Raw genomic sequence first — 25,724 nt, 5'->3', positions numbered from 1 at the left:
CCAAATAAAAAATCAATTTATAATCTATTAGTTCTCGTTACAAAAGTAAAGTCGTTACTTATATACAAGGTAGTCTATGGTTTAAGATTATAGGATGGAACCACGCCGCGTACATATACGACCGTGTCTCCCACCACAAAAGATCTGACAAATCATCGGATCTGTGTCTACGTATTACGTATACGACCGTGATCGTGAGAGTTTCTACTCCATGATTGGAGGGCGTTTTACTCGTAGAATTGTCAATGTTCTGTCAGTGGATAATTTTTCATATATTTTCGATTGCTTAAAATAGTTAAGGTATTTTAAAAGGAAATATTCTGTTAGTAACATTTCTTAGTAATCGTACCAATTGTCGTAAATGTTAATGATTAGAATTTCATAAACCTCGTAAAACGAAAGCATATAGAAAATAAGGGTGTTACGAGATTTTTAATTATGGACCGTTATTATATGGTAGTTTATATATTTTTTATAAAAATATAAAGAATACTTTGACTTTTTATTGAAGGTGACAAAATACTAAATATCTCATGTTGTAGTTAGTATTAGTAGAATGCTACTATATACACATATATCTTGAACATTGATCCAAGCTATGGGTCTGCTATATTGAATCCTTATTTAATTTTCACACGATATTATTGCATTCGCAGTACATCGCTATTTGTTTTCAGAGTGTTGATTTAATTATCAACAATATTATTGTGGAAAGCTCTTCCAAAAATCTAAAATGACAGATTCAAAATATTTCACCACTACTAAGAAGGGAGAGATATTTGAACTTAAATCAGAGTTGAACAATGACAAAAAGGAAAAAAAGAAAGAAGCTGTGAAAAAGGTGAGTTAATTTATTGTTAAAATATCCTAATTATTCATAATTTTCATATATTCATAATTCTGTATAAAATGGAAATAAGTTACAAGCAATAACAGAACATATGACAATTTGATATTTTTTCAATTAAACATTTATATTTCATGAATAGTTGAGTAGTTTTATGCAGCATTGGTGTGCTTTTAAAAGGCAATATATTTTTATAAAAGGTAAGTCATAAAAATCATTGTTAATATTAAAATATTTTGCTTTAGACATTTATAAGTTATAAACATACAATTTTTTTTGGCAAATCTGTTTCATGCTGCACAAAGAAAAGGATGAAGTAAAAGCATATAATAATTTCTCAAATTTGAGAAATTTTAATAATACTATAGTATATGCATTACATTAGACATTACATTTTAGGCATCTTCTTTCTACAAAAACACAAATCTACAATGAATTATTGTTTGAAATATTCATTTTTATTAAACTAAGCATAAATTATAGTGGTATCTTTACTTAATTAACAGCAATATTATTTTAACAATTAATCACAATCAGTATAGTTATTTTCAACTTTATTATGAATATTGTTTTATTACTTATTTATTATTTATTCAAATATAATATTAATTATGTTTAGGTAATTGCATCCATGACAGTGGGTAAAGATGTATCAGCACTTTTCCCTGACGTGGTCAACTGTATGCAGACAGATAACTTAGAACTCAAAAAACTGGTGTATTTGTACCTGATGAATTATGCCAAAAGTCAACCAGATATGGCCATTATGGCTGTCAACACATTTGTTAAGGTAATGTAGCTTAAAAACTTAATAAATACTTACTATGTTTTATTAATGCACTTTTACCCTCTATATATTTTAATGACACTTGGATGATGTTGAGAGTCTCTGTCTGCAAAGAGGCAAGCTGGAAAAACTTTGTGTAGTAGTTCTTTTAAGTTCTAAAAATTTTTCAAGTAAATTTGACGTTAATTTTGCAGCCTGCCTCACATCATGTACAGACTGTGCTTTGCAAATTACATCAGTTTGCACAGAGCTGTCTGCGTTATGGGACGGAATGTATTATTTCTTTTTCTTAATGAATTGCTTATTTTTCAAAGGGCACGAGACTGGAATTTGGCTGAATGAAATATGGCACTCATTTTAAATATCTTAAATTACATAAGAATATATTAATAATCTTTTTATTGGTTTGTGAGTTGTTACCACCAAATTCCAGTATTTTTCTTCAGTTAAGCATTGAAAATAGGAATGGAATTATAACAGTTGTAATATTTAGCAAAATTATTAAAAAAATCACTGAAGGAGCTCACAATATATGTGTTAGTTTTTTTTAATATTAATGCACTAATATATTTTATGCTGATTTTCAAAATTGAGCATGGAACTTTTTCTACAAGTCATAAAAATGTTATTTATATTTAAACGGCTTATAGAAAAGTTGTATAATAACACAGCTATATATAATTATATTTAAGACTTAATTGGCCTTACAAGAAGATTAAATGTAAAATAATCTCAATGGTAGAATCAAAAATTTATTTTTTAGATATAATGTTTACCGTGTAAACAGCATGAATAAACCAGTTCCTTAAATGTCCATTTTATATGTATGACTGCATTATAAATTGCTGCTTGTATGCAGTGCATATATTTACACTATCTGCACGCAAAGTGTTTTGTTCTTTATACAAAATTTTAATCTTCATTGATAAATGTAATCAGTGTTAAAATTAATATTTCATAATGCAATTACTATGAACACTTTGATGTATACATTTTTAAATGTTTGAATAAATATCATGTAACATATTCTTATGTGCATGACACTGAACTCTCTTAATGTGAAATTTATAATTTAATCTTAATTTATAAATCACTATAAAAAGTAAAGAACTATAAACAGAAAAATCTTAAGATGAATATCTCGTGCTCTTTAAAAAATGATCAGTTCTGCATCACATTACATTAAATGGTTGATAAGTATAATATTTAACAATTAATCAAAATGGTGACGGTGACCAATTTGACCTTTTTCGTTCTGACACGCAAAAGGAGCTAGCGACATCTCCGATGACAAAGGTACCATACCACTTTCTACTTCGTTAAAATTCATGGGTTGAGATAGATAGCCACTGCTGTGACTAGACTTGAATCCCTGGCTTGCCCGATTTTTGCGCAGGATTGCGAGGACCCAAATCCGCTGATCCGAGCATTAGCAGTTCGCACAATGGGTTGTATACGCGTGGACAAGATTACTGAGTACCTCTGTGAACCACTGCGAAAATGCCTGAAGGATGAGGATCCATATGTTCGTAAAACTGCAGCTGTTTGTGTGGCCAAGCTTTACGATATTAACGCAGCATTAGTTGAAGATCAAGGATTTCTGGATCAATTAAAAGATCTTCTGTCTGATAGTAATCCCATGGTAAATAACTTAAATTTATTTCTCATTCAGTATCAACATAAAAATCATTATTTATTATTCCATTTAATTTTTATATTAGGTTGTTGCAAATGCAGTAGCTGCTTTATCTGAAATTAACGAAGCAAGTCCTAGTGGACAACCTTTAGTTGAAATGAATGCACAGACTATTAATAAATTATTAACAGCACTCAATGAATGTACAGAATGGGGTCAAGTTTTCATTTTAGACTCCCTTGCAAATTACTCACCAAAAGATGATCGTGAAGCACAAAGCATTTGTGAACGTATTACTCCTCGTTTAGCTCATGCTAATGCAGCAGTGGTTCTATCTGCTGTTAAGGTGTATATCTAGTGAAAAATTAATATTTATAGTTAACATTAGAAATGATTATTTCATTCTTTAAAAATAGGTTCTTTTCTTATATAGGTACTAATGAAATTAATAGAAATGTTACAATCAGAATCTGATTTTGTCGGCACATTAACCAAAAAGTTAGCTCCACCCCTGGTAACTTTACTTAGCTCTGAACCCGAGGTGCAATATGTAGCATTGCGAAATATAAACCTTATTGTACAAAAACGTCCAGATATTTTAAAACATGAAATGAAAGTTTTCTTTGTTAAATATAACGATCCTATTTATGTTAAACTTGAAAAGTTAGATATTATGATTCGTTTAGCTTCCCAAGCTAATATAGCTCAGGTTTTATCTGAACTGAAAGAATATGCTACAGAAGTTGATGTAGATTTCGTACGAAAAGCTGTGAGAGCTATTGGTCGTTGTGCCATTAAAGTTGAACCATCCGCTGAACGATGTGTTTCAACTCTTTTAGATCTCATACAAACAAAGGTATTTCAAAATATACTTAAAGCAATAATTATTAGTTTGGATGTTCTTATACATATTTTTGTTGTATTAGGTCAATTATGTTGTTCAAGAAGCAATTGTTGTTATAAAAGACATTTTCCGGAAATATCCAAACAAGTACGAAAGTATTATTTCAACTCTTTGTGAAAATTTGGATACACTTGATGAACCTGAGGCGCGCGCATCTATGATATGGATTATTGGAGAATATGCAGAACGTATTGATAATGCAGATGAATTACTTGAAAGTTTCTTAGAAGGATTCCATGATGAAAATACACAAGTTCAATTGCAACTACTCACAGCAATTGTTAAATTATTCCTTAAAAGACCTACGGATACTCAAGAACTAGTTCAACAAGTTCTTAGTTTAGCGACTCAAGATTCTGATAATCCTGATTTACGAGATCGAGGATTTATTTATTGGCGATTACTTAGTACAGATCCAGCAGCTGCCAAAGAAGTTGTACTTGCTGAGAAACCTCTTATTTCAGAAGAAACTGACTTGTTAGAACCAACACTACTAGATGAATTAATATGCCATATTTCAAGTTTAGCTTCTGTATATCATAAACCACCTACTGCTTTCGTTGAAGGTAGAGCAGCAGGTACTAGGAGATCATTGCCTGCTAGAAGTAATTCAAGTGAAGATTCAACTCAACATAGTGCACAACCTCATGCTCAAGTTATTCCTGCTCAAGATTCCTTAATAGGCGATCTTCTTAGCATGGATATTGGTACACGAAACTTTTATTGCTTACTAGTATTTCCATTGACCTTATAAATCGTGTTACATTAAATTGTGTTGTAGGTGGTTCAACTATGGTCACTCCAACACCAGCTCCTCAATCAGGATTGGGTTTAGACCTATTAGGAAGTGGGTTAGATGGAATTTTGGGTGGCACTGATGCTGGAAGCAGTGCACCTGTTGTGTCTCAAACTACTACTGGGCTTCTTGGTGACATATTTGGTTTTAGTCAAGGTCCTACTTCTTATACAGCACCTAAAGTTAATTGGTTACCTGCTGAAAAAGGCAAAGGATTTGACATATGGGGGACATTCTCAAGGAAGTAAGTACATAAGACATAAATATTTATTTATTTATTATATATATTTTTATTTATTTTATAATGAGACTAACATTTTAATTGACTAATATGTTATAATAAAAATTTATTTTTATTTATTCTACAATAGAAATGGACAAATTAGTATGGATATGACATTTACAAATAAAGCAATGCAACCTATGGGTTGTTTTGCAATACAATTAAACAAAAACAGTTTTGGTTTAATACCAGCTGCATCATTGCAAGTACCAAGTCCTTTAAATCCTGGTGCTAGTATAGATACTAGTGTAATATTATCTACTGCTGGTGCAGTGCAACGAATGGATCCCTTGAATAATCTTCAAGTTGCAATAAAAAATAATATTGATGTGTTTTATTTTGCTTGTATTGTTCCCATGAATGTATATTTTGCAGAAGATGGACAATTAGATAAAAGAGTATTTCTTAGTACATGGAAAGATATACCAGCACAGAATGAGGTATTAGTTTTCTTATCTATATTGCCATTAAATTCTCCAACACTTTTTAAATAAATGGAAACATTTAAATATTTCAGGTACAATACACATTAAAAGGAGTAATGCTGACGGCAGATCAAGTTGTACAAAAAATGCAACAGAATAATGTATTTACAATTGCTAAAAGAAATGTTGAAGGACAAGATATGTTATATCAATCTCTTAAATTAACAAATACTGTTTGGGTATTAAATGAATTGAAAATTCAACCAGGAAATCCTGATGTTACTGTAAGTTAAAATCTAGATCTAAATTTTTGTAGTTTTTATCTTTTAAAATGTTTAATAATCAACTTATTTCAATTACAGTTATCTTTGAAGTCTCGTTCGGTAGAAGTGGCACCAGGCATATTTCAAGCGTATAATGCAATCCTGCATTCTTAAATAGTAAATTAAACCATTTGACATTAAGTTATATCATATTTCATGCCTTAATCCAATAATTTGTTTATATAAATCATTTTTATGTATTATTGCATATAACTTATCCAGCTGGAAGTTATTAAATATATTTGTTCGTATTTTATCATAAATAACAAATTTAATATACTGTTAAACTTATCATAAATGGATGTAACTCAAAATAAAAAAAAATTGTGTTAATTACCTATATTTATCGCATTTTCTATATAAAGAAGGGGATGGGCAAAATGTATTTTATATATAACTAAGCTCACTCTTTTTCTTTTAAACCATATGCTTCAGCTTCAAAATTATTGAAGAATAAGATTGTTTTACAGTTCTTATTACAAACAAAGCTGGGATATAATAAATAAAATTAATTTTGTTAATTTTTACAATAATTCTGTTTATTTATTGAATATAAAGAGAAATGTCTGTGTATATCATTATGTTGCCTTAATCGTGGTTACATTAACATTGGACCTTTCTCCTAAATGAGCAACCTTCTGTCAATCGTGCTTTGCCACCTGTAGATGTGCATAATATTGTACGACATCCATCACATTCTACCGATCTCTGTGCATGTGAAAAGATGGTTTTGATGGCATAGCATCCAGGGCATTTCACATCCATAAAATAGCTATTTGGTTTTTGTACAAGTCTTTTTAACTTGTGCTTCCTTTTTTCTTCAGCTGGACTTGGATGAAGAAAATCTTTAGCAAGAGGCATTCTGCAAAAGAATTAAGTTATTATAAAATATAAATTTTAGATTACTTTTTAGATTCATATTATCAAATAAAATGTTCTATGATACTTTCACGATATGGTGCAATACAATAAATAATTAATTTTGGATCGAATGTTCGTCCAAAGCCGAGAGGCACGGACTAAATAAAAAAAAAAAAATAATTAATTTTGGTTTGAAATTTATGTCCTCAATTTTTAAATAAAAACTAGATTTAACTTAAAAATATAAATATCATGTACTTTATGAAACTTTTTTTGTTGATATTTAGATGTTATATGACAAGTTATATGATATAATATACACATTCTAGTACTGTTTAGCAACGTTTATCTGACATATAATTTTAGTTTAATTTTAACAATCTTTAATTTAATCTATGAACAGCAAGTGAAAAATTTAAGCAATTAATATTAAATTATATTATATTCGTTACTCCATGTATATTTAAATAATTACAATGAATATTATCAGTATGTGAATTGATGCTACATAAGTGTACATACTAATATAATAAAATAAAGTAAAAGTAAATGATTCCTTCTGTTATACCCATATAGAATATAACTTAATATTAAGTCTGACACTCTTACTTACGTAATTACTTTCGTATTTCGCTTTAAATTCAATAATCACACTCTTCACCACGTGTTTCTGCAACAACGTTATGAACTGAAAAGAACACGGACTGACTGATTTTACACGAGCAAATTTCCTATTAATGATTTGCTGTTGCCAACTAATTAAATTTATATTACTCAGTCGTAAAAGAAACTAAAAGGTAATATAGTCTGTCCAACGAGATAAGGTAGTAAACATAAATAAGATTTGATTGCAATTATTGGCTGCCGACTAGTGACATTTGAGTGTTACGCAAAATAAAAATGACGAAATTTTTTGGGACTTTTGCTAGATTAAAGTTAGTTATAAGTTTAGTTCTAAAATAGAGTAAAATTAAAAATACTTATTAATATTGTTTGCAACACTTTTTTTGTGATATTTTGTTCATTTAAATAACCCTTTCAACATATTAAAGTTTGAAAAAAATCGGAGATACTGACCAAATTGCTAACTATTACTAAATATTTAATATATTTCTAGCCAATTTTTTGAGCGCTGCAGTCAAGAACAAATATTAAAACGAAAGCATATCTAACATATATATGATTTCAGTCTCTAAACTTCATAGGCCATCTTGTGCATTGTTCAATTTAACTGTGTAAAAGTATTGCTTATCATTTCGTTTTGAAATGTCAAAACTTGGTTGATTGATATCATTGAATATTCACGTCTTTAACGCGAACGATTATCATAAAGTGACTGCTGTCAAGCACTGTTACGCACGTAGTTGAAGAATCACATACAGATTTTGTGTAACAAAGAACTTTTCAATATCTTTTATTAACCTTGGCCTGGTCATCATAATAGTAAGTATCGTCTTCAAAAAAAGTTAAAAATAGTTCGATTTAACGGAAAGTTTAACTACACCTATAAAATAGTCTTTTAAATTGAAATGTTGTTCGCTCTGCGTAGTATATAAAATTTCGTAACATAGTGTTTAATTTTTGTCTATTACGAAACTAAAAAGTTTTCGATTTCTCGAATTATTTAGACATTTCATTTGATGAATAGGCAGTTAAGATTAAGTGCAATTTTGTAATTGAAGAATAGTGTTATACCGTATGGAAATTTCATAGACTATAAATCGTTGGTAACCTATCACTTTCAGATAATAATTGAATAGAAATGAGAACATTATGTGAAGTAATGAAATTGTATCAAATTACATAATTTATATGGACTAAGATACATCAAGTAATAAAATTCTGTGAATGATTTTGATCTATTCAATGTCGACATGTTGGATTAAATAAGAATGTAAAGAACAGTATACAATGCATCTACTTTATATTGATACATTATATCAAGAACTGTGTTGATTCTGTGGTTAGTATAACTTTTATCAAATTTATGTTTTTAAAATAAAATTTGAAAAATCATTATATTTTACATATATATACATAAATTATAATATAATATAAATATTTAATTATAAAATTATATTAAATGTAAAAGTATATTAAATTTAATATTAAAACTTTTAATATTAAAGAATATGCGTGAAACTTTAATCCACAATATTTATCATTTCAGTACACATTGTTTTGGCAATTTAAATTACAATAATGAGTAGTGAGAATTTACAAGAACATCTATATCAAAATACTGAAGATATGGAACCACCATCATCTTTACCTACTTTCCAAAATTTTAGTCATTCATGCGTAAATGTATGGATGGAAAAAATGAATAAAGGAATACTGTCATGTACCCATTTTAATGAGCATTGGAGAGTCTGGGTTCCACGGATATATAGTCCACAACGAAATACCAATTGTCTAGATTGGGTTTTTGATGAAGAAGCAGCAAAAAAAGTACTTTTTAATACTTTAAAAGAATTTATTTGTAATGGAGATCCAAATATTGTACTAAAAGAACTAAGTCAAATGGATAATGTGATATGCGGTAAAGTGTTCAAAATGGGTGAAGCTACATATAGTTGTAGAGAGTGTGGTGTGGATTCAACATGTGTCTTGTGTGCAGATTGTTTTAAGCAATCAGCTCATCGTAATCATAAGTATAGAATGGGTACTTCTAGTGGTGGAGGATTTTGCGATTGTGGAGATATAGAAGCTTGGAAAAAAGAACCATTTTGTAACACACATCTAGCTGGAATACAAGCTAAAGAATCTCGTGGAAATAAATTACCTGGAGATATAGCAGAAAGAGCAGTAATAACTTTTGAGGCAATATTAAGATATTGCCATACAATGTTATCTTTGGAACATACAATTGGATTACCTCCTGATTTGTGTTCTAATAATGCAACGGATGATGATTATTGTACAGGAGATTATTGTACAGTTCTTTTCAATGATGAGACTCATACATTTGATCAAGTAATTAGTACTCTTATACGTGTTATGCATTGCTCACAAAGAGACGCATTAGAGTTTGTAACAAGTGTTGATAGGGATGGCAGAGCTGTTGTAAAATGTGCAGAATTCCATGAGTGTAAAGAATTACAGAATGATATTGAAAAATTCACATCGCGACATAGCAATCGAGCATTAAAAGTACTTGTAGTTCGTGCCCATGTAATTGCTCACCAAATATTTGCTATGTTACTTTTACATTGGCTACAACAATTTATAAATCCCTGTGAAAGTTTTAGAGTGCTTTTCAGTAATGTTGCGCTCAATACAAAATTACCAGTTATTTCCATTGTAGAAGGTATACTTATGAAAGATTCACAGTTATGGAAATCTGCAAGAACAGCATGGCACAGATTACTAATGTCTGGAATGCTTATGGAATATGAAAGCAAAAGAGCTCTAGCAATTGTTTTTACATATAATTACGGTTCTATTATGAAAGATTACATAAGAGATGATCATGATCATTCATTTTCTATTGTCTCATTCTCTGTACAATTATTTACAGTTCCAACATTAGCGCACCATCTTATTGCACATCATGATGTACTGTTTATCTTATTAAACACATTTATTTCGGAAAGTTCACGAAGATGTAATGCAGCAGGAAAGTTGGAATTTGAAAGAGATACTCCTAATACTTCATTTAAAAGAGCTCTATATATGCTCCAAGATTTACGATATTTACTAAGCTCCAAACCAGATGTTTGGACTGATGAATTAAGAAAAAGCTTTTTACAAGGACTTTCACTTTTGCTCACATTACTTAGCAGTATGCAATGCATGGATTCTGTAGTGAGACAAGTTGGTCAGCATATGGAATATGAACCTGAGTGGGAATCTGCATTTAATTTACATATTAGACTATCTCCAGTTATTAGTCTTGCATTACAATGGTGTGGTTCAGATCAAATTGTTCTAATAAAAGCTTTTCGGTTAGTTTTAAGAAAGCTATATGAACAGCCAGGACATGAGATTGGTCCACCTCAAGTGAGAGAATTAGCAGATCATAGTGCAACGTGTCTCCAATATGACGTATCATCTGAACCAGTATCTATACATCTCCCACTTTCCAGATTTTTAGCAGGTCTTTTTCCATATCTTGAAATGCATGACTTACATTTTCAGTGTGCAGAGTTTATCAATCATACAAAGCCAACATTAGAACAGATCATAGAACCGGTATTAGCAACTCAAGTAATGATTGCGCAAGTACATAGTGGTATGTGGAAGAGGAATGGATATTCATTGTTGAATCAGTTATATTTTTATCACAATGTTAAATGCCGTTCAGAAATGTTAGACAGAGATATTATCTTGCTTCAAGCCGGAGCATCTTTAATAGAAAGTAACGAATTTTTGATCCATGTTTTAAATAAATTTAATCTTTTACAATGGGCAAGTTCAGACTTTGATGTAAATGCTGTCAAATATCTTGAAGATGAAAGTATCAGGCAAACTTTAGTTGAAGAATTTCTAGGATTACTTATAACAATAATAGGAGAAAGATATGTACTTGGAGTTGGACAAGTTACTGCTGATGATATTTTAAAAAAAGAAATCATTCAACAATTATGTATTAAACCTCTTTCTCATTCAGAGCTTAGTAAAACATTATCAGATGATACATATTTGGAAACTGAAATGGAAAAGGTAATACAAGATATTGCAGATTTTAAAAAACCTTCACAAGTATCAGGAGGGAAAGGTGTATATGAACTAAAACCTCACTTATATTCGGAATATAATGTATTCTTTTATCATTATACAAAAGAGGAAGTAAGTAACTCTGAAGAAACACAACGAAAACGAAGAAAAGCTTTAGGAGAATTACAATGTTGTCCACCTCCTAAACTTCCTAAATTAACAGAAGTATTTAGTTTAGTAACTAATTTATTACAATGTGATGTTATGTTACATATTATGCAAATTGTATTAGAAAGAGCACTTAATTGTAAACCTCGCAGATTTTCAGAATCACAAGTACATAAAATTTTACATCTTATTGGATATGCTCTTCAAGAACAAGAATCTGGTTATTATCCTTTTTTTGCTTTTACAACAAGGGCTGCAAAGTGGAAAATCTATAAATTGTTAGAAGGTTTATCTAGTACTCCACGTATAGAAGCTCATAAAGATTTATTAACATGGATTTTAACAAAATACAGAGAAGTTGCTGGTAATACTCCAATGGATGTTAGTACAACACCTACTGCATCACGTACAGAAAATGTTGAAACTGATAAAGAATGGAGAACAAAAATGGCAGCAGAAAAACGAGCAAGAATAATGGCACAAATGGCTGCTATGCAGAAACATTTTATGAAAAAGAATGCTGAATTATTTGAAGAGGCAGCTTTAGATGTGAATAAATCTAATGACCAAGACTCTAGTATAAATTCAAAAAAATGCCCTCAAAAAATACCTGTTGCTGTTGGTATTGGACAAACATCCAGAATATCCGGTGAAGAAACTTATAAAACTTGTATTTTGTGTCAGGAAGATCAAATTGTAACAGCAGCTGGTCAAGCAATGGTGTTAGCTGCATTTATTCAACAATCTACAGTTCTCTGTCAACACAGGGCTAATACTAATGAACCTGATCCATTATATCTTTCCGCAAAGCTTGGTGCATCACCACATATTGGTACTTGTGGTCATGTAATGCATGTTAATTGTTGGCAAGAATATTTTAATAATGTTCTTGCAAAAGAGAATAGAAGACCATTCCGTTTGCGACAACCGGCAAGTTTTGATGTGGAGAAACATGAATATCTTTGCCCACTTTGTGAATGTCTCAGTAACACTATCTTACCTCTTTTACCAGCTTTAAGAACATTACAACCAACTCCTCAAAATCAACCTGAACTTGATTTTCGTACATGGTTGGAGGCTTTAAGTATTACAATGCAAGTTAGATGTGGATTAAGTGAAAATTTACATAAACCAAAATGTATTCAAGATGAACACGATCCGACATGTCGGTATTGCATAATGCCAGTTCCATGTCATATACAGGCTATTCGTAATCAACTTGGAAATGTAGAAAATATGTTTGAGTTAAATTATAATCAAACTGGTCCATCCATTTCAGAAAATTTAATATCTACAATTCAACTTTTTGCACAAGCAATATACACAAAAGAATTTGGCACCGAACCAGATGAAGATGATGAAAGAGTACCATTATTAGCATGGAAATCAACAGCATACAGTATTCATGCTATAGAATTTCTTCTCCGTGACATGAACAAACCTTTATTAGGTGCTTTGTCATCTAGACAAAGAGACAGTCTAGAAGGACTTGCAAGAGTTTCTGCTGTATTAGGATCTAAATGTCAATTACGTACTAGTACAAAAGTGACATGGACAGATAGGGATATTATCCAAAATAATGCAATTTCTCTTTTAACTCTATTGTTAAAAACTTCACCTGAAGGCCCAAGTATTTTCGATTGGGATCCATTTGGAGTGCTTATTCCTTTAATTAATTCATTTCCTAGTCTTTTTTGTACAAGCTTTAAGGCTGTACCATCAATCATTACTGGTGGAATATTTGAATTTTATGCCTTGCAGCTTATATTTATATCCCTAATAGTAAAAATATTATTAACATCAGATTTTAATGAAGAGATGGATGTAGATAATCCAGAGACAACTGAAAATACATTCTCCGAATCTATCTTAACATTGGCTCAAGTTTTAAACATTAATGTTGGTACTCAGGTAGTTGCTAATATATGGAGACGAGTCACAAATGCTTCTTTGCCTTTTCTTAGATGTTGTGCTCTCTATTTTCATTACATATGTGATGTTCCAGCACCAGAAGAACTAACTAAAATAGATGGAGCTACATATGAAAATATCTGTGCATATTTGGGATTACCAACAACATGTGATGAATTAGTAAAGCCAAATTTAGATATAATTATAAAATTAATAAATATTTGGAAAAGTCATCCCACTGTTCAAATGCATCTATCTGGTGCTAGTACAGTCACAATAATAAAAGAACCTTTGAAAGTTAACAGATTAGTGGAGCTTCCAGAAGATTATAGTGAGTTGATAAACATGATATCGTCGTTTACGTGTCCAAATAGCATCCGTGAAGATTCTAAAACACCGACGCTGTGCCTAGTATGTGGCGAAATGTTATGTTCTCAAAGTTATTGTTGTCAATTTGAATTGAACGATGCACTGGTCGGTGCGTGCACATATCACGCAAGTAAATGTGGAGCTGGAGTAGGATTATTCTTACGAATACGAGAGTGTGAAATTCTTTTCCTAAGAATCTCAAATCGAGGATCGTTTGCTTGTCCGCCTTACCTGGACGAATATGGAGAAACAGATCAAGGTTTACGAAGAGGGAATCCACTTCGACTGTGTCATGATAAATACAGGCAACTGAATCAAATGTGGTTAGGGCATGGGCTATATGAATCCATATCAAGGGCTATTGAATCTTCAAGTAGCCCTATGTCAACCCGGTGGCAGCATCTATAACCATTCTAGGATTTTTATGCTCTAGCCTGGACATTTAGTTATGGATACTAAATCTATATTTAGCAGAAACAATCATAGCAATAAATACTATGATTGTTAATTATCTGTTTGATCATCGAAAGAAACTGATGAAATTATTTATTTTGACGATACAGTGTGGATGACTTTGTATATTTAAAATGATTGGATGTTATTCTCGTTGCAATGTCCTTTTAGATTATTTCAGAGTTTACGGAATTTTCTATTATTGTGTAAATTAAATATAAATTTCTTTATAATTATTGACAAATGTATGAATATTGTTGCTTGTAGAAATTAGTTTGTAATATTATTTGAATAATTGTCACATTGTTTACAAAATTCTAGGATCATACGAACAATCGAAGTTGTATAAATGGAAAAAGTTTCTGTATTAGCTATTTTAAAATACTACTAATGATAAACATCACTTTTTGTGTCATTTCACATAAATTTCATAAAATGCATCGAAATCATTTTATGTTATAAATTGTTAAATGCTTAAAAGAATCGAGTATATACAAATTTGAAAGTTATTGCAGTAATTAAATATTTATTTCAACTTTAGAATTTCTTAATCAGTAATGCAACACATACACACACACATAGATAAATGTTGAAAAATCATAAAATATTAAAATTATTTCCGTAAATTCAAATAAATACTGTGACATAATATTTGTTTTCTCATTGCTAGTCTTTTAGTTTATTTGATATGATAAAATATATAATTTGATGACACCTACATTTTGCATAAGATTAACTTTTTTATATTAATTAAATTAGTTTCTTTAGCATCTAATATTGCAATGAGTTAACTTGTATATTGTACAGTTACTTAATATAAATTTATTTATGTATAGGTTTATAATATATTTACCTACGACATATATAAATATTACTTATATTCTGGATCAGTTCAGTAAGTTTAGAATCCTTAATTAATAATACCGCCAGAAACTGCAATTATAATTATTTTCAATTTTGCTTATATGCAATAAGTTTTAACAAATAGCATTAGTATTTGTAATGACATTTAAGATGTTTTAATAACGATTTTATTATTAATAACAGAGTCGTTATCATTTATCATATTTTTTTTTTGGAGTGCAATATGTACTTGTTTTATCTAATTAAAAGTATGCAGTAAACGTTAATAATAGTAAAAAGATATTTTACATCTGCGAATATTACAAAATTTTGTTTTGACGAATTATTTATATATTTATAATAGATTATTTTATGATACATTACAAACATTTTCAATTTAATTAATGAGAAGAAATGTTCAGTTTTGTCAATTATGTATAATATCTGATAATACATATACGTATTGACATTGACTAAGTATAGTATAGATCTATCACTCAATATACCTTTGTGTCACGCTTCCAGGGCTGCAGAGTTCCCTTACCATTTTATTATCGTTCCCAGTGTTATCGATTCAATGTAGAATATTATTAAATCGTTTGTAGTGGTTGGAATTAAAACAAAATTTTATTATGAAATCATTGATTAACTATTTACTATCTATGATATAATATGATTAAGTATTTACTATAATCGATAATGTTGCATGTGACTCGAAAATGGTACAGCGGTCAATCAGGTCAGGTGACCCGTGACTCGTAGACTCGTGAACCATCTTCGTAACAGTCTTGATTCCCAAAATGTAGGACACGAGACACGACATGAGACGAAAAAGGATTGCATTTGTATGCCAGGTGTATTCTATATTGATTCTGTACTTCCTCCGTAACTTTATCATTGATTTCAGTCATTTTTAGTCGAAGGCTTCATAAATATTGAGCATGTATGAGGACATCTGTCTTTCAAGTTAATTGTAATTGACTGATTCAAATGTGTACTGTACCTTGATTATGGGAGTAATATAAATAGATGATAAGTAGGCTTCGGTTTCAAGCTAAAAATAGCTTTATACGTAGCTTTTTTCGTTATGTTTCTTAGTTTAAAAATATGTAGTCGAAATTAATCAGCTTTGTCAGTCACTATATAGGAAAGGTATGGTTTTTACCACAGAGGACTGTGGTTTCTACGAAGATACAAGCATTCAACCAGTTTCATCTCTTTTCTAATGCGTTAGACATTTCATTTTTCTGAATGATGATATTAATATCCAATACTATTGAAACAGCTGGATAACACAATGAACTAAATTTTCTATATCAAAGCAATGAAATAAGAGGTAATTATATTTACAAAATCAGCATCTTCATCTGTTAGTTTTAATATTTAATACAGTAGTGGAAACATAGAAATAAAATTCCATAAACATTGGAATAGAGATAACAGAGGCAGCCCAGTGATTAACTTCCTAAGATAATGTGCATGATAAGAAAGTTTTATAAAATTTATAAAATGTATGACAACAATAATTTTTTGTTTCTCTTTATTAAAGAAGAAGAGAAAAAAGAAAAATCTTGTTAAAGAAAAGCATAACGTTTCTGGAAAATTCGTTAATATATTTCGATATTAACACATGTGAGAAAACGCGCAGTCGCAGAAGAAAGTAGAGGGTACTATACTCGGCCGACAAGGGAATGGGTCGCAGTGTTGCGTAGTAGGAAGGAAGATTGTTTTATTGGTAGCAGGATTTGTTTTTTAATCTTATGAGAGGAATCAGTACGATGATGAGTGACACCGGTTCACGTATCTACGTGCGCTGTGTGAGCATATTAATGGGAAATGTCAGGACTAAGTGTACGAGCGGTGATAATGAATTGTGATCCTAGTAGTTGTCCTCGTTTGACAAAAGAATCCTTGTCGAGTGTCCGTCTCTTTCCTGGTCGTTTACGTTGGTACTCGGTAATACCGGTCTATCGATACGGTCAACCGTGGAATGGCAGCAGCCTTAAAAAAGAATCATTCACGCAGACGGTTGGCCGCCCTAACATTTCTTTCGAATATTTCTCTCGATGGCAGCCACCGCGATACCAAATTAGCTGTTTTATCGCGGAATAGTGTTGCTCATGCACGTACCCTGAGTGATAGTCAGGCTCATCAGGTTGAGGTTCGTCAGGCTGATTTGACTGTTTCTACTGAAGAAGTTGTCGATGACTCTACAGAAGAGCATTTAATATCCTCATCTGCAAAGCAAACAAGCTCTCCGCAATTAGTGCCAAAAAGTGGTGAACATAATTCATTTAGTTCAAATTCTGACGGGATACTGACTCCTGCAAAGGCAGCAGTGGCTGTATTCCTAGAACAAGAAAGAAATTATCCACAGCTCTCTACTGGATTTCATAGTTCATTCAGAGAACGGTAAACAATTGTTTGAATTTCTTTAAATGTAACCTATACTCTGTTCCACCTTACCAAAGATATTAACTTTAGGCTTGATTTTTTGTAATTTCGTAGTTTATATATGTGAGGTGTGTGTATTTAGAGAAACTAAATCATCGATTGTTTATATTATAAAGATTTCCTTCAGTTGTTTTGATGTTCTTTATGAGATAAGAAGTAAGATAAGTACTACTTAGAGTTGTTCATAAATATTACATAAACCTTCTTACATATAAATAATTAAATTGTTAATTTTATTATATACTTTTATTGAATTAAATAAATCGTTTTATATAACTAGAATAATATCAATTGATATAATTATTCATTCCTAATAAAATTTGTAATTATTATAATTTTCATTATTTATGATTATTATCTATATGTATGCAATTAAAGAATAAATTTTAAATAACAAATTGGAATTCTATTAAAAGTTATGTAATATACAATGCTTTTATCAAAATAATTTTCTTTTTTGTTACATAGCTATTTCTTACAATTATTACAGTTAATATTCTATATTCAATGTGTTATATATTTTGTAATATATTTAATAACATGCCTTTCATTTTTATCATTTTTAATGTTTTGTACATTAGTAGTAATCTATATCAGTATTGAGTTTATTGATTTTATAAAACAAGTAGGAAATATATTCATTAAAGATAAGAAAAAGATAAGAAGAATGTAAAAGATACAACGTAAGGATATATATAGTGAGCAGCACATTTAACTAGTATTTATCTTATTTTTCAAAATAATATTAAATAAGTTATATATTGGAGTGATATAACTCCAATAGTATAAAGTCAAAGTACCGAATCTTCAATGTTGTAGTTCATTTAAAATTATTATAACTTTCTCTACATATAAAATTAACATTTATATATATCAGATGATAGATTTAGAACTAATAAAATCTATATTCCATGTAATATTCATTCAGTAATAACATTTTGTGCAATATTCATATATTATATAGAATAGAATATAATATATTATATGGAATAGAAAATATAAGGTATTTATTTCTGTTTCTTAGTACTGGCACAACTGGCAGTGAATATTCTTTACCTGAAAGGCGAGTTGGTTCTTTACAATATAAAAAGCGTATAACTCATCAAACATCAACTCTTTCCGAAGATATAAAGCATCAATATAACAGTTCCAATGAAAGTATTGGTTCTTTACGTTCAAAACCACAATCCTCAAAATCAAAATCAAAGACATCAAATAATATACAATCTGGTTCTGCAAATAGTGGCATAATACCAGAAGTTACAAGAGAATTGCGTTTAATGCAACGACCTGTAAATGGTTATAAGTTTGGAGATGATAGATTGGTTTTGGTTTCTAATAAACGTGTGCCATTTCTAGTATTTTCTGCTCTTCCATATAATAAAGGACAAAGATCTAGTTGGTAAGATAAATATAACAAAAATTGAATAACGCTATATTTAAAATACATAATATTTCTTGTAGTATAGTATAACTATAGATCTTTTTTTCTTGTAGGTCTGAACTGCGTAAAGATACAGGACGAAGAAAAAATATATCTTCACAGAGACCATTATCAGCAATTAATGATAATATTGACCCTTTTGGTTTATTGGGAATAGAGCGTGCTAAAGACGGCCAGGTATTTAATTAAATAATACAGGGTGACTCTTTTACTAGTTAATTCAAAAGCATTGTTATTGTAGTGATAATATTATATTGTTTTATATGATCTGTTATAAGAAGCTGATATTGGAGAATGTCATTCACAATCTGATTTGCAACACTGCCTTTGTTAACTAACGAGATAACCTTCTATATGCAATGAACTTATAACTTTAAGTTCCTTAAATTTTGAATATTTTTAGGAAATATCTTATGGGCAGTTACTTGTCCCATCTAGACAGTTTCAAAAGGACAAAAAGTTACATTTTAGTGATAATGAGGCAATAGAACTTATACCTAACAAACATCCTGTAGTTTCAAGGTATTTATTTTGTGTAATTACTTAATATATTTCCACTTTTGTTTAGTATTTTATCCCCATTTCGTAAGTACAAATATTTTGTAACATTATATTACATAATTTTGAAAAAATTTTCCATATATTATAGTATTTTTATATATTTCCTGTTTCACATATTTTCATTCATCTTCCATATTTCACTTATATATTCTCACAGAATATGCATTGCACAATTTTTTTTTGTCTTGTAATGAAACTTTTCAACCATATTTTGCAGGACAAAAACTATTACATGGAATGTGGATCACTCTAAATGGTAAAACATATAAGCATATTGTACTAAAAAAAAGATTTATATTACAATTGTGTACAGTAGAAAATATGAATTATAATTTATATTGTTAATTAATTTGGCATAGACAATTCTTATTAGTATATAACTATGTATATCTTTTTCAACACTAAATACATAGCACATGTATTATAATACAGGATTTGTATGATTAGTTTCAAATAAAAAAATATGTTTATTATATATATAGAAAAAAAAATCTTTATTTGAGTGATAATTGAATTTGTATTGCTATTGTTAATGAAAAGTAATCAGTTTTGTGTGAATATTATATCTTTAATAAAAATAGAAACTTTCATTTTAGAAGTGGCGAATAGATAAAATATTTGCGTATCATCATTAATATACATATCATGTACATTTTCATTTATATATATACATATAATCATTTTTAACGCATATATCTTAATTAATTTTTATTAGTTATTCTTAGATTTATTATGTCGTATTATGTATAAAATATTTGAAGGTTATAACAAATTACACGTGTTTGTTACTTTTCCATGCTGTACTTTGTACATTGAAACCTTTTCCAGGTGTCTATCATATGATACAGCTACATATCGTACTCAGCATTTAACGCCCGAATCTCCACCACTATCTTTTAATACTGATTCTAAAGGTATAGTGTATAAATCATTTGAAGTAGTAAACAAAATAATATATGATTATGAAATATTTCTCTTTGTAATTATAGCTTATGATTGGGATGAGCAATCATTACAATACAATCCTAATTTGTTGGATGATCCGGAACTCATAGCTGGAAAGCATAGAACACTGCTTACATTTACATCATACATGGTATATATACATATTTTATAAACTTGTGATATAATGTACAATAATATATTTTTTAGTAACCACTTACCTTTCATTTTTTATATAGGCATCAGTTATTGATTATGTAAGACCATCTGACTTAAAAAAAGAATTGAATGACAAATTTAAGGAAAAATTTCCGCATATACAACTTACCTTGAGTAAATTAAGAAGGTCAGTATTAAAAAATATGACGTTATCTATAAGTATGTAGTACTTTTTATGTGATATTTATTTATATATTACAATGATATATACCTATAGTCTAAAACGAGAAATGAGGAAAATAGCAAAAATGGAATATGGTATTGATCTCCTAACAGTAGCAATGGCTTATGTATACTTTGAAAAACTTATTCTTCGAAATGTTGTTACGAAACAAACACGGAAATTATGTGCTGGTGCATGTTTGCTTCTTGCAGCAAAATTGAATGATGTTAAGGGTGATGTCCTCAAATCATTAATAGAGGTATTTATTTCATATGTAAATATTTGATATCAATATATTATATTATTGTGTGAATCAATATTATATGGGAAATACTTTTGGATTAAAGTTTTATGCGATTTACAGAGAATTGAAAGTGTATTTCGTCTAAACCGCAAGGATTTAATTACATCAGAATTTGCTGTTTTGGTGGCCTTAGAATTTGGTTTACATCTTCCAACATGGGAGATATTTCCACATTATCAGAGATTAATATACGAATCTTGACCTTCTTTCACGACGTTTTTTTTACGTAGGCCCAGAACATTTTCTTCATAAAGTTGAAATTTCAGAAACAATTATGAAAAGTACAATACATAGAGTTTTTTTATATATTAACGTACAAAATTATAAGTAAAAGGGAATAAGAATTTAAAAGTGAATAGATACACTATGGTTACTAACTAATTTGTTATTCTGTAATATCGTAAAAAAATAATATGTTGGTAACAGTTATAAACAGCTTGATAGGCATGAATAATTACAGAAGAGATATTACAAAATATTTCATTTTTTCTTAATATGACTATTTACAATAAGTGGACTTTAATAATACGAAGCTCTTATATGATAAAGTTGTTTAATACTTCGTAAATTTATAAACATGCGTATTTGTAATTAGAGTAATTGTACGGAATGGCGGAAATTGCTGCATTGCGTGTTATTATGCGTAACAAGCTGTAAGAATTACAAATAACAGTGTATACTTTTGAAACATTGTAAACACTTAACCCATTTGCATCCAAGCGCGGATTAATCCGCGCGCTGCGACTATCTTCTATCACCAAGCGTGGATTAATCCGCGCGCTGCGACTATCTTCTATCACCAAGCGCGGATTATTACGTGCGCTGCGGCTGCTTTTTTTTATTTCCATTTTAATCTAAATAATTTTTTTTTAAATAAATAATTTTTACTTTTCTTCTCTGTTGTAAAGAATGTAAGATGCGATTTTTGCGAAGTAACATTATCTACTAATCGTTTTGAACAGTAAATTTTCGATAAACTCCATAAAAAATTCGGATGTCATTTACTGCACCTACGACCGACCGCACGCGGTGATAGGGATTAGTCTTCTGAAGTAGGGTCATGATGCAAATGGGTTAAATATGTTCAAATCTTTTAAGTACTTATTTAATTTTTAATTTGTTTTTAATGGTCAAAAAATTACGTTATGTATAGTACTTAGTGTAGTTAATAATTCCTTTCTGAGACACAATAACTTATACACAAAGATGATGATAATTATACAAAGTGGTAGGTAATCTGACAAATTTATAAAGAAGAAACAACAAATGCTAAGTTTAGAGTCAATAGAGTACTTTTAAATCTTAGAGACATCAGTTATAGTGATTTCATCATATAAATGTAAATGCTTCTTCCAATTTTTATAATGTATAAATGAAATTATGTTTCCGAAGCTCTTAAAGTTCTAAGGTTTACTATAGATATTAAAAAAAGATTTTTGTGCTTTAAAAAAGTTGCATAAAAATTTTATTGTTTCACGAAAAGTTTATTTTAAAACATATGTATTTAAACATTTAAAGATTTTATTTAAATATTACAAAATTTTATTGTTGTTTTAAATTGCTTTTAGTTTTGTAAATCTTTTAACATATGATAAATATCTAATTATAGAGTCATTATTTACTGGAAAAAGTCATTATTAAACATTCAATTATAAAAATTAATATTATCGAAGAGTAGAAAAATTATAGATGAAACTACCAATGGAGTACTTTCTTTTAAATGTAATGAAAGTATTTACGAAGTTAAGTTATACTTTTTCTTATTATTCATTATTTTAATTGCTTTTGCAGCAAACTTGTGATGTTTTAAAATGATAAATCCCAAACAGTGTCTTATTTTTTTATGTTTGTTGGCTATTAATAGGATGACTAGAAGAGAAATTGGCAAATATATTAAATATCATTAATTAATATATTATATATTATATATATATTATTAGATATTTGACATAAGTGGAATCTTCTCTGAATGAAAACTCAATCGTTTTTTCTTCTTGTTTTTCCCCTTTTTTTTAATCTAGTCAAACCAATTCACAATTCAATTTAATTGCTTCTGTTTATAGTGTTTAGAGTGGTTCATTTTTATGAATTAAAGTTGGCACAGAAAATGATTGTACAATATTAAGTAATAATAAATTATTACTTACTGCATGTGCTTAAAGTGCTAATTTTTGCAATCATGAATAACAGTTTACCAAAATAAAACAGTTACAATCATTTTTCTAATTCAATTATATCTTACAACATTTTCAAAGCATTTAAAATGTATGAGATTGTATCTATAATTTAGATTCATGTAAATTATAATATTGAGAAGTATGCACACTAATAATATATATGTTGCTATTTGCTTGATTAAACAAATTACAAAAACCATATTATAAATTATTCAAAATTCGTATGATGTATATCAATATTATCAAGTATCCCTTAAAATGTAAAGTAAAACATCAGAGAGATGCTATAATAAATCCCTTTGCATATTTGCTGTAATCGTACTTTGCAAATTTTCAGAGGAATATTTTGTTATAAAATTAACATTACTCAGATCTTCTTTTATGTTAGCTTTCATTTGCATACATAAAGAAGCACCAAAGTATTTCAGTTCTTTAAATACTGCTTTCACAACAAAATTTTGTTGTGCATGCTTTATCATAGAATTTTACTTGCAAATATAAATTTTGAAATATATGTTAGCATTAAATAATATGAAAAGGGTACTTTTATAAAATATGTAGGAATTGTCGGCAGTATTTTTAATGTTTTTTATATTGATGTCATATCTTTATATTAACTTTAATAGAGATTGTGTATAAAATTATTGTATATAAAAATTTCTATTTTAATATATCTTTAGTTTTATTCGTTGATTAATCTGTATTGAATAGTAAATATTTTTTTATTGTTATAAATGGTACAATAATTGTTATAGTATAAAAAAATAACGAGCGTGAAGAAAGCCTTAAAAGTTTTTATTTTTTATGTTAATAATATTTAAGACAGATTTTGACTGTATTATTTCAAGAGATTGTTATTACGCGTAAAAATATACGCTCAAATTAAAAGAAAATTGTTAAAAAAAATTTTTTTACGTGTATTTCTTTCAGTTTACGTATGCAACTGAATGCCAGTAATACATAATTCAAATCAGTACATATCTTAAATTTTCATAATTTTCATAAATCTATAGTGTTTATCCTATATTAATTACATAACTTAATTTTTTTTAGAAATTGCAGAAAATTTCATATAAATACTGTTTTTTATCGAAGGAGGTTTATTTGTGCAAAAACATAAAGATTAAATGTTAAATTGTCGTATGTATGTATTTTCATTGTACATAAAAAGTTATGCGTACAAACTACATTTTTGTAATGCTATTGCTTTAAATTTTAATTATCGTAATATCGAATTTCCGTATTGTGTTTTAGTAGACTTTTCGGATATCGATTCGCAGGATTTAATCATTGTAAGGACATGTTACTGGCAAGGATTATACACTTTTGATCTTCAGAATTGAGGGTTATTATTTTTTAATGTTAATTCTAAACATTTATAGTATTACTAATTATCGTTTTTTAATGACTATCATGTAAATGGTAAATCATTATCCTTGCCTGTAACAATAAAGCAATGATTGTGATTTTCATTACGAACCAATATATTTAGTGAGATTTAGTAATTAGGTTATAGATGTAGGTATACATATATTATACACATTATATACAATAATTTCATAGTCAAAGTGGACTAGGCCCACAATTCTTTATTTCTAGTTTGAATTAAAGTTATTCGGGTATCATTGAGCATAGTTTCAAGTTTGTGCCATTATTAATTATTTACTTTATATAACTTTATTTAAATTGGGGAACAATTATAAATATTCGTTTTCGTTCAATTTGCTTTCATCTTCGACTGATTTGAGTAAAAATATTCGAGATGTGTTGTATATAATTCTTAACATTAGATTAAGTGATGTAGTTTTATAATATCATAAAATATCATGTTCAGGATAATTCGATTGAAATCATTGAAGATCCTTTGACTGTTTGTTATTCGATACTTTCAAGCTGGTTCTCCCAAAGTTAGTTGAAATGAACATAGTCTACTACAATTGTGAACTTTTGCATTAATACATCAAATATTGTACATACTTATTATTCTACGTACTTATGTATCTCATACATGTCCTGTGTGTGCGTGGTCACGTGAATATTTATTTATGCTTGTACAGAGTGATAGCATTAAGACTGAAAACTTAACGAAGTCAGTTTTCAGTTTCCTCTTTCGATTTTTCTTAATCAGCGTGAAAAACTCCCATGATGTAATAATTAGACGGTAGAATTATGAATGCAAATCTAGAAGATGACGG

The 25,724-nt window shown here is 29.0% G+C and overlaps 4 protein-coding genes across 10 annotated transcripts; 3 read left to right on the top strand and 1 right to left on the bottom strand.

Moving 5' to 3' along the window:
- Positions 1–143: 143 nt before the first annotated feature.
- LOC122577852 (AP-1 complex subunit beta-1) lies at positions 144–6,343 on the top strand. 5 transcript variants are annotated; one of them, XM_043749550.1, is made up of 12 exons: positions 144–300; positions 678–841; positions 1,467–1,637; positions 2,904–2,930; positions 3,031–3,276; positions 3,356–3,616; positions 3,704–4,126; positions 4,197–4,881; positions 4,956–5,214; positions 5,342–5,693; positions 5,771–5,962; positions 6,041–6,343. In XM_043749550.1, the coding sequence occupies exons 2-12, from the start codon at positions 734–736 to the stop codon at positions 6,113–6,115; spliced, it is 2,799 nt and encodes a 932-aa protein (XP_043605485.1). In that variant the 5' UTR covers positions 144–300; positions 678–733; the 3' UTR covers positions 6,116–6,343. The 5 variants fall into 5 exon arrangements, with proteins under 5 accessions (XP_043605485.1, XP_043605489.1, XP_043605488.1 ...); XM_043749553.1 differs by lacking the exon at positions 144–300 and adding an exon at positions 321–456; XM_043749551.1 differs by lacking the exon at positions 144–300 and adding an exon at positions 363–511.
- Positions 6,344–6,518: 175 nt separating this feature from the next.
- LOC122577855 (40S ribosomal protein S27) lies at positions 6,519–7,626 on the bottom strand. The gene is made up of 2 exons (XM_043749558.1): positions 7,476–7,626; positions 6,519–6,863 (listed from the first exon to the last, which is right to left on the bottom strand). Exon 2 carries the CDS (start codon positions 6,860–6,862, stop codon positions 6,605–6,607), a length of 258 nt encoding a protein of 85 aa, XP_043605493.1. The 5' UTR covers position 6,863; positions 7,476–7,626; the 3' UTR covers positions 6,519–6,604.
- Positions 7,627–7,780: 154 nt separating this feature from the next.
- LOC122577851 (E3 ubiquitin-protein ligase UBR2) lies at positions 7,781–15,071 on the top strand. The gene is made up of 3 exons (XM_043749549.1): positions 7,781–8,305; positions 8,608–8,825; positions 9,033–15,071. The coding sequence occupies exon 3, from the start codon at positions 9,065–9,067 to the stop codon at positions 14,375–14,377; it is 5,313 nt and encodes a 1,770-aa protein (XP_043605484.1). The 5' UTR covers positions 7,781–8,305; positions 8,608–8,825; positions 9,033–9,064; the 3' UTR covers positions 14,378–15,071.
- A 1,873-nt stretch (positions 15,072–16,944) lies between these two features.
- On the top strand, positions 16,945–24,435 carry LOC122577853 (CDK5 and ABL1 enzyme substrate 2). Of its 3 annotated transcripts, none has more exons than XM_043749557.1 (10): positions 16,945–17,677; positions 18,744–19,121; positions 19,217–19,340; positions 19,567–19,685; positions 19,942–19,980; positions 20,553–20,638; positions 20,714–20,820; positions 20,906–21,012; positions 21,103–21,307; positions 21,396–24,435. In XM_043749557.1, exons 1-10 carry the CDS (start codon positions 17,256–17,258, stop codon positions 21,435–21,437), a joined length of 1,629 nt encoding a protein of 542 aa, XP_043605492.1. In that variant the 5' UTR covers positions 16,945–17,255; the 3' UTR covers positions 21,438–24,435. The 3 variants fall into 3 exon arrangements, with proteins under 3 accessions (XP_043605492.1, XP_043605490.1, XP_043605491.1); XM_043749555.1 differs by having other exon boundaries at positions 16,949–17,677; positions 21,413–24,435; XM_043749556.1 differs by lacking the exon at positions 19,942–19,980 and having other exon boundaries at positions 16,951–17,677; positions 21,413–24,435.
- The last annotated feature ends 1,289 nt before the right edge of the window (positions 24,436–25,724 follow it).

The sequence above is a fragment of the Bombus pyrosoma genome, linkage group LG2 (assembly GCF_014825855.1).
Source record: "Bombus pyrosoma isolate SC7728 linkage group LG2, ASM1482585v1, whole genome shotgun sequence".
Lineage (NCBI taxonomy): Eukaryota > Metazoa > Arthropoda > Insecta > Hymenoptera > Apidae > Bombus > Bombus pyrosoma.
Note: the sequence above shows the minus strand (reverse complement) of the source record. Positions and strands in the feature narration are given on the sequence as shown.

What these genes read in the sequence shown, in the direction of transcription:
- LOC122577852 (XM_043749550.1), top strand. Translation starts at nt 734, where the DNA reads ATGACAGATTCAAAATATTTCACCACTACTAAGAAGGGAGAGATATTT. An exon ending in TGGTTCTATCTGCTGTTAAG is followed by an intron (nt 3,617 to 3,703) that starts GTGTATATCTAG and finishes TTTCTTATATAG; the next exon opens with GTACTAATGAAATTAATAGA. An exon ending in TCTTCTTAGCATGGATATTG is followed by an intron (nt 4,882 to 4,955) that starts GTACACGAAACT and finishes ATTGTGTTGTAG; the next exon opens with GTGGTTCAACTATGGTCACT.
- LOC122577855 (XM_043749558.1), bottom strand. Translation starts at nt 6,862, where the DNA reads ATGCCTCTTGCTAAAGATTTTCTTCATCCAAGTCCAGCTGAAGAAAAA.
- LOC122577853 (XM_043749555.1), top strand. Translation starts at nt 17,256, where the DNA reads ATGGCAGCAGCCTTAAAAAAGAATCATTCACGCAGACGGTTGGCCGCC. An exon ending in TTTTAATACTGATTCTAAAG is followed by an intron (nt 20,639 to 20,713) that starts GTATAGTGTATA and finishes TTGTAATTATAG; the next exon opens with CTTATGATTGGGATGAGCAA. An exon ending in TTACATTTACATCATACATG is followed by an intron (nt 20,821 to 20,905) that starts GTATATATACAT and finishes TTTTTTATATAG; the next exon opens with GCATCAGTTATTGATTATGT.
- LOC122577851 (XM_043749549.1), top strand. Translation starts at nt 9,065, where the DNA reads ATGAGTAGTGAGAATTTACAAGAACATCTATATCAAAATACTGAAGAT.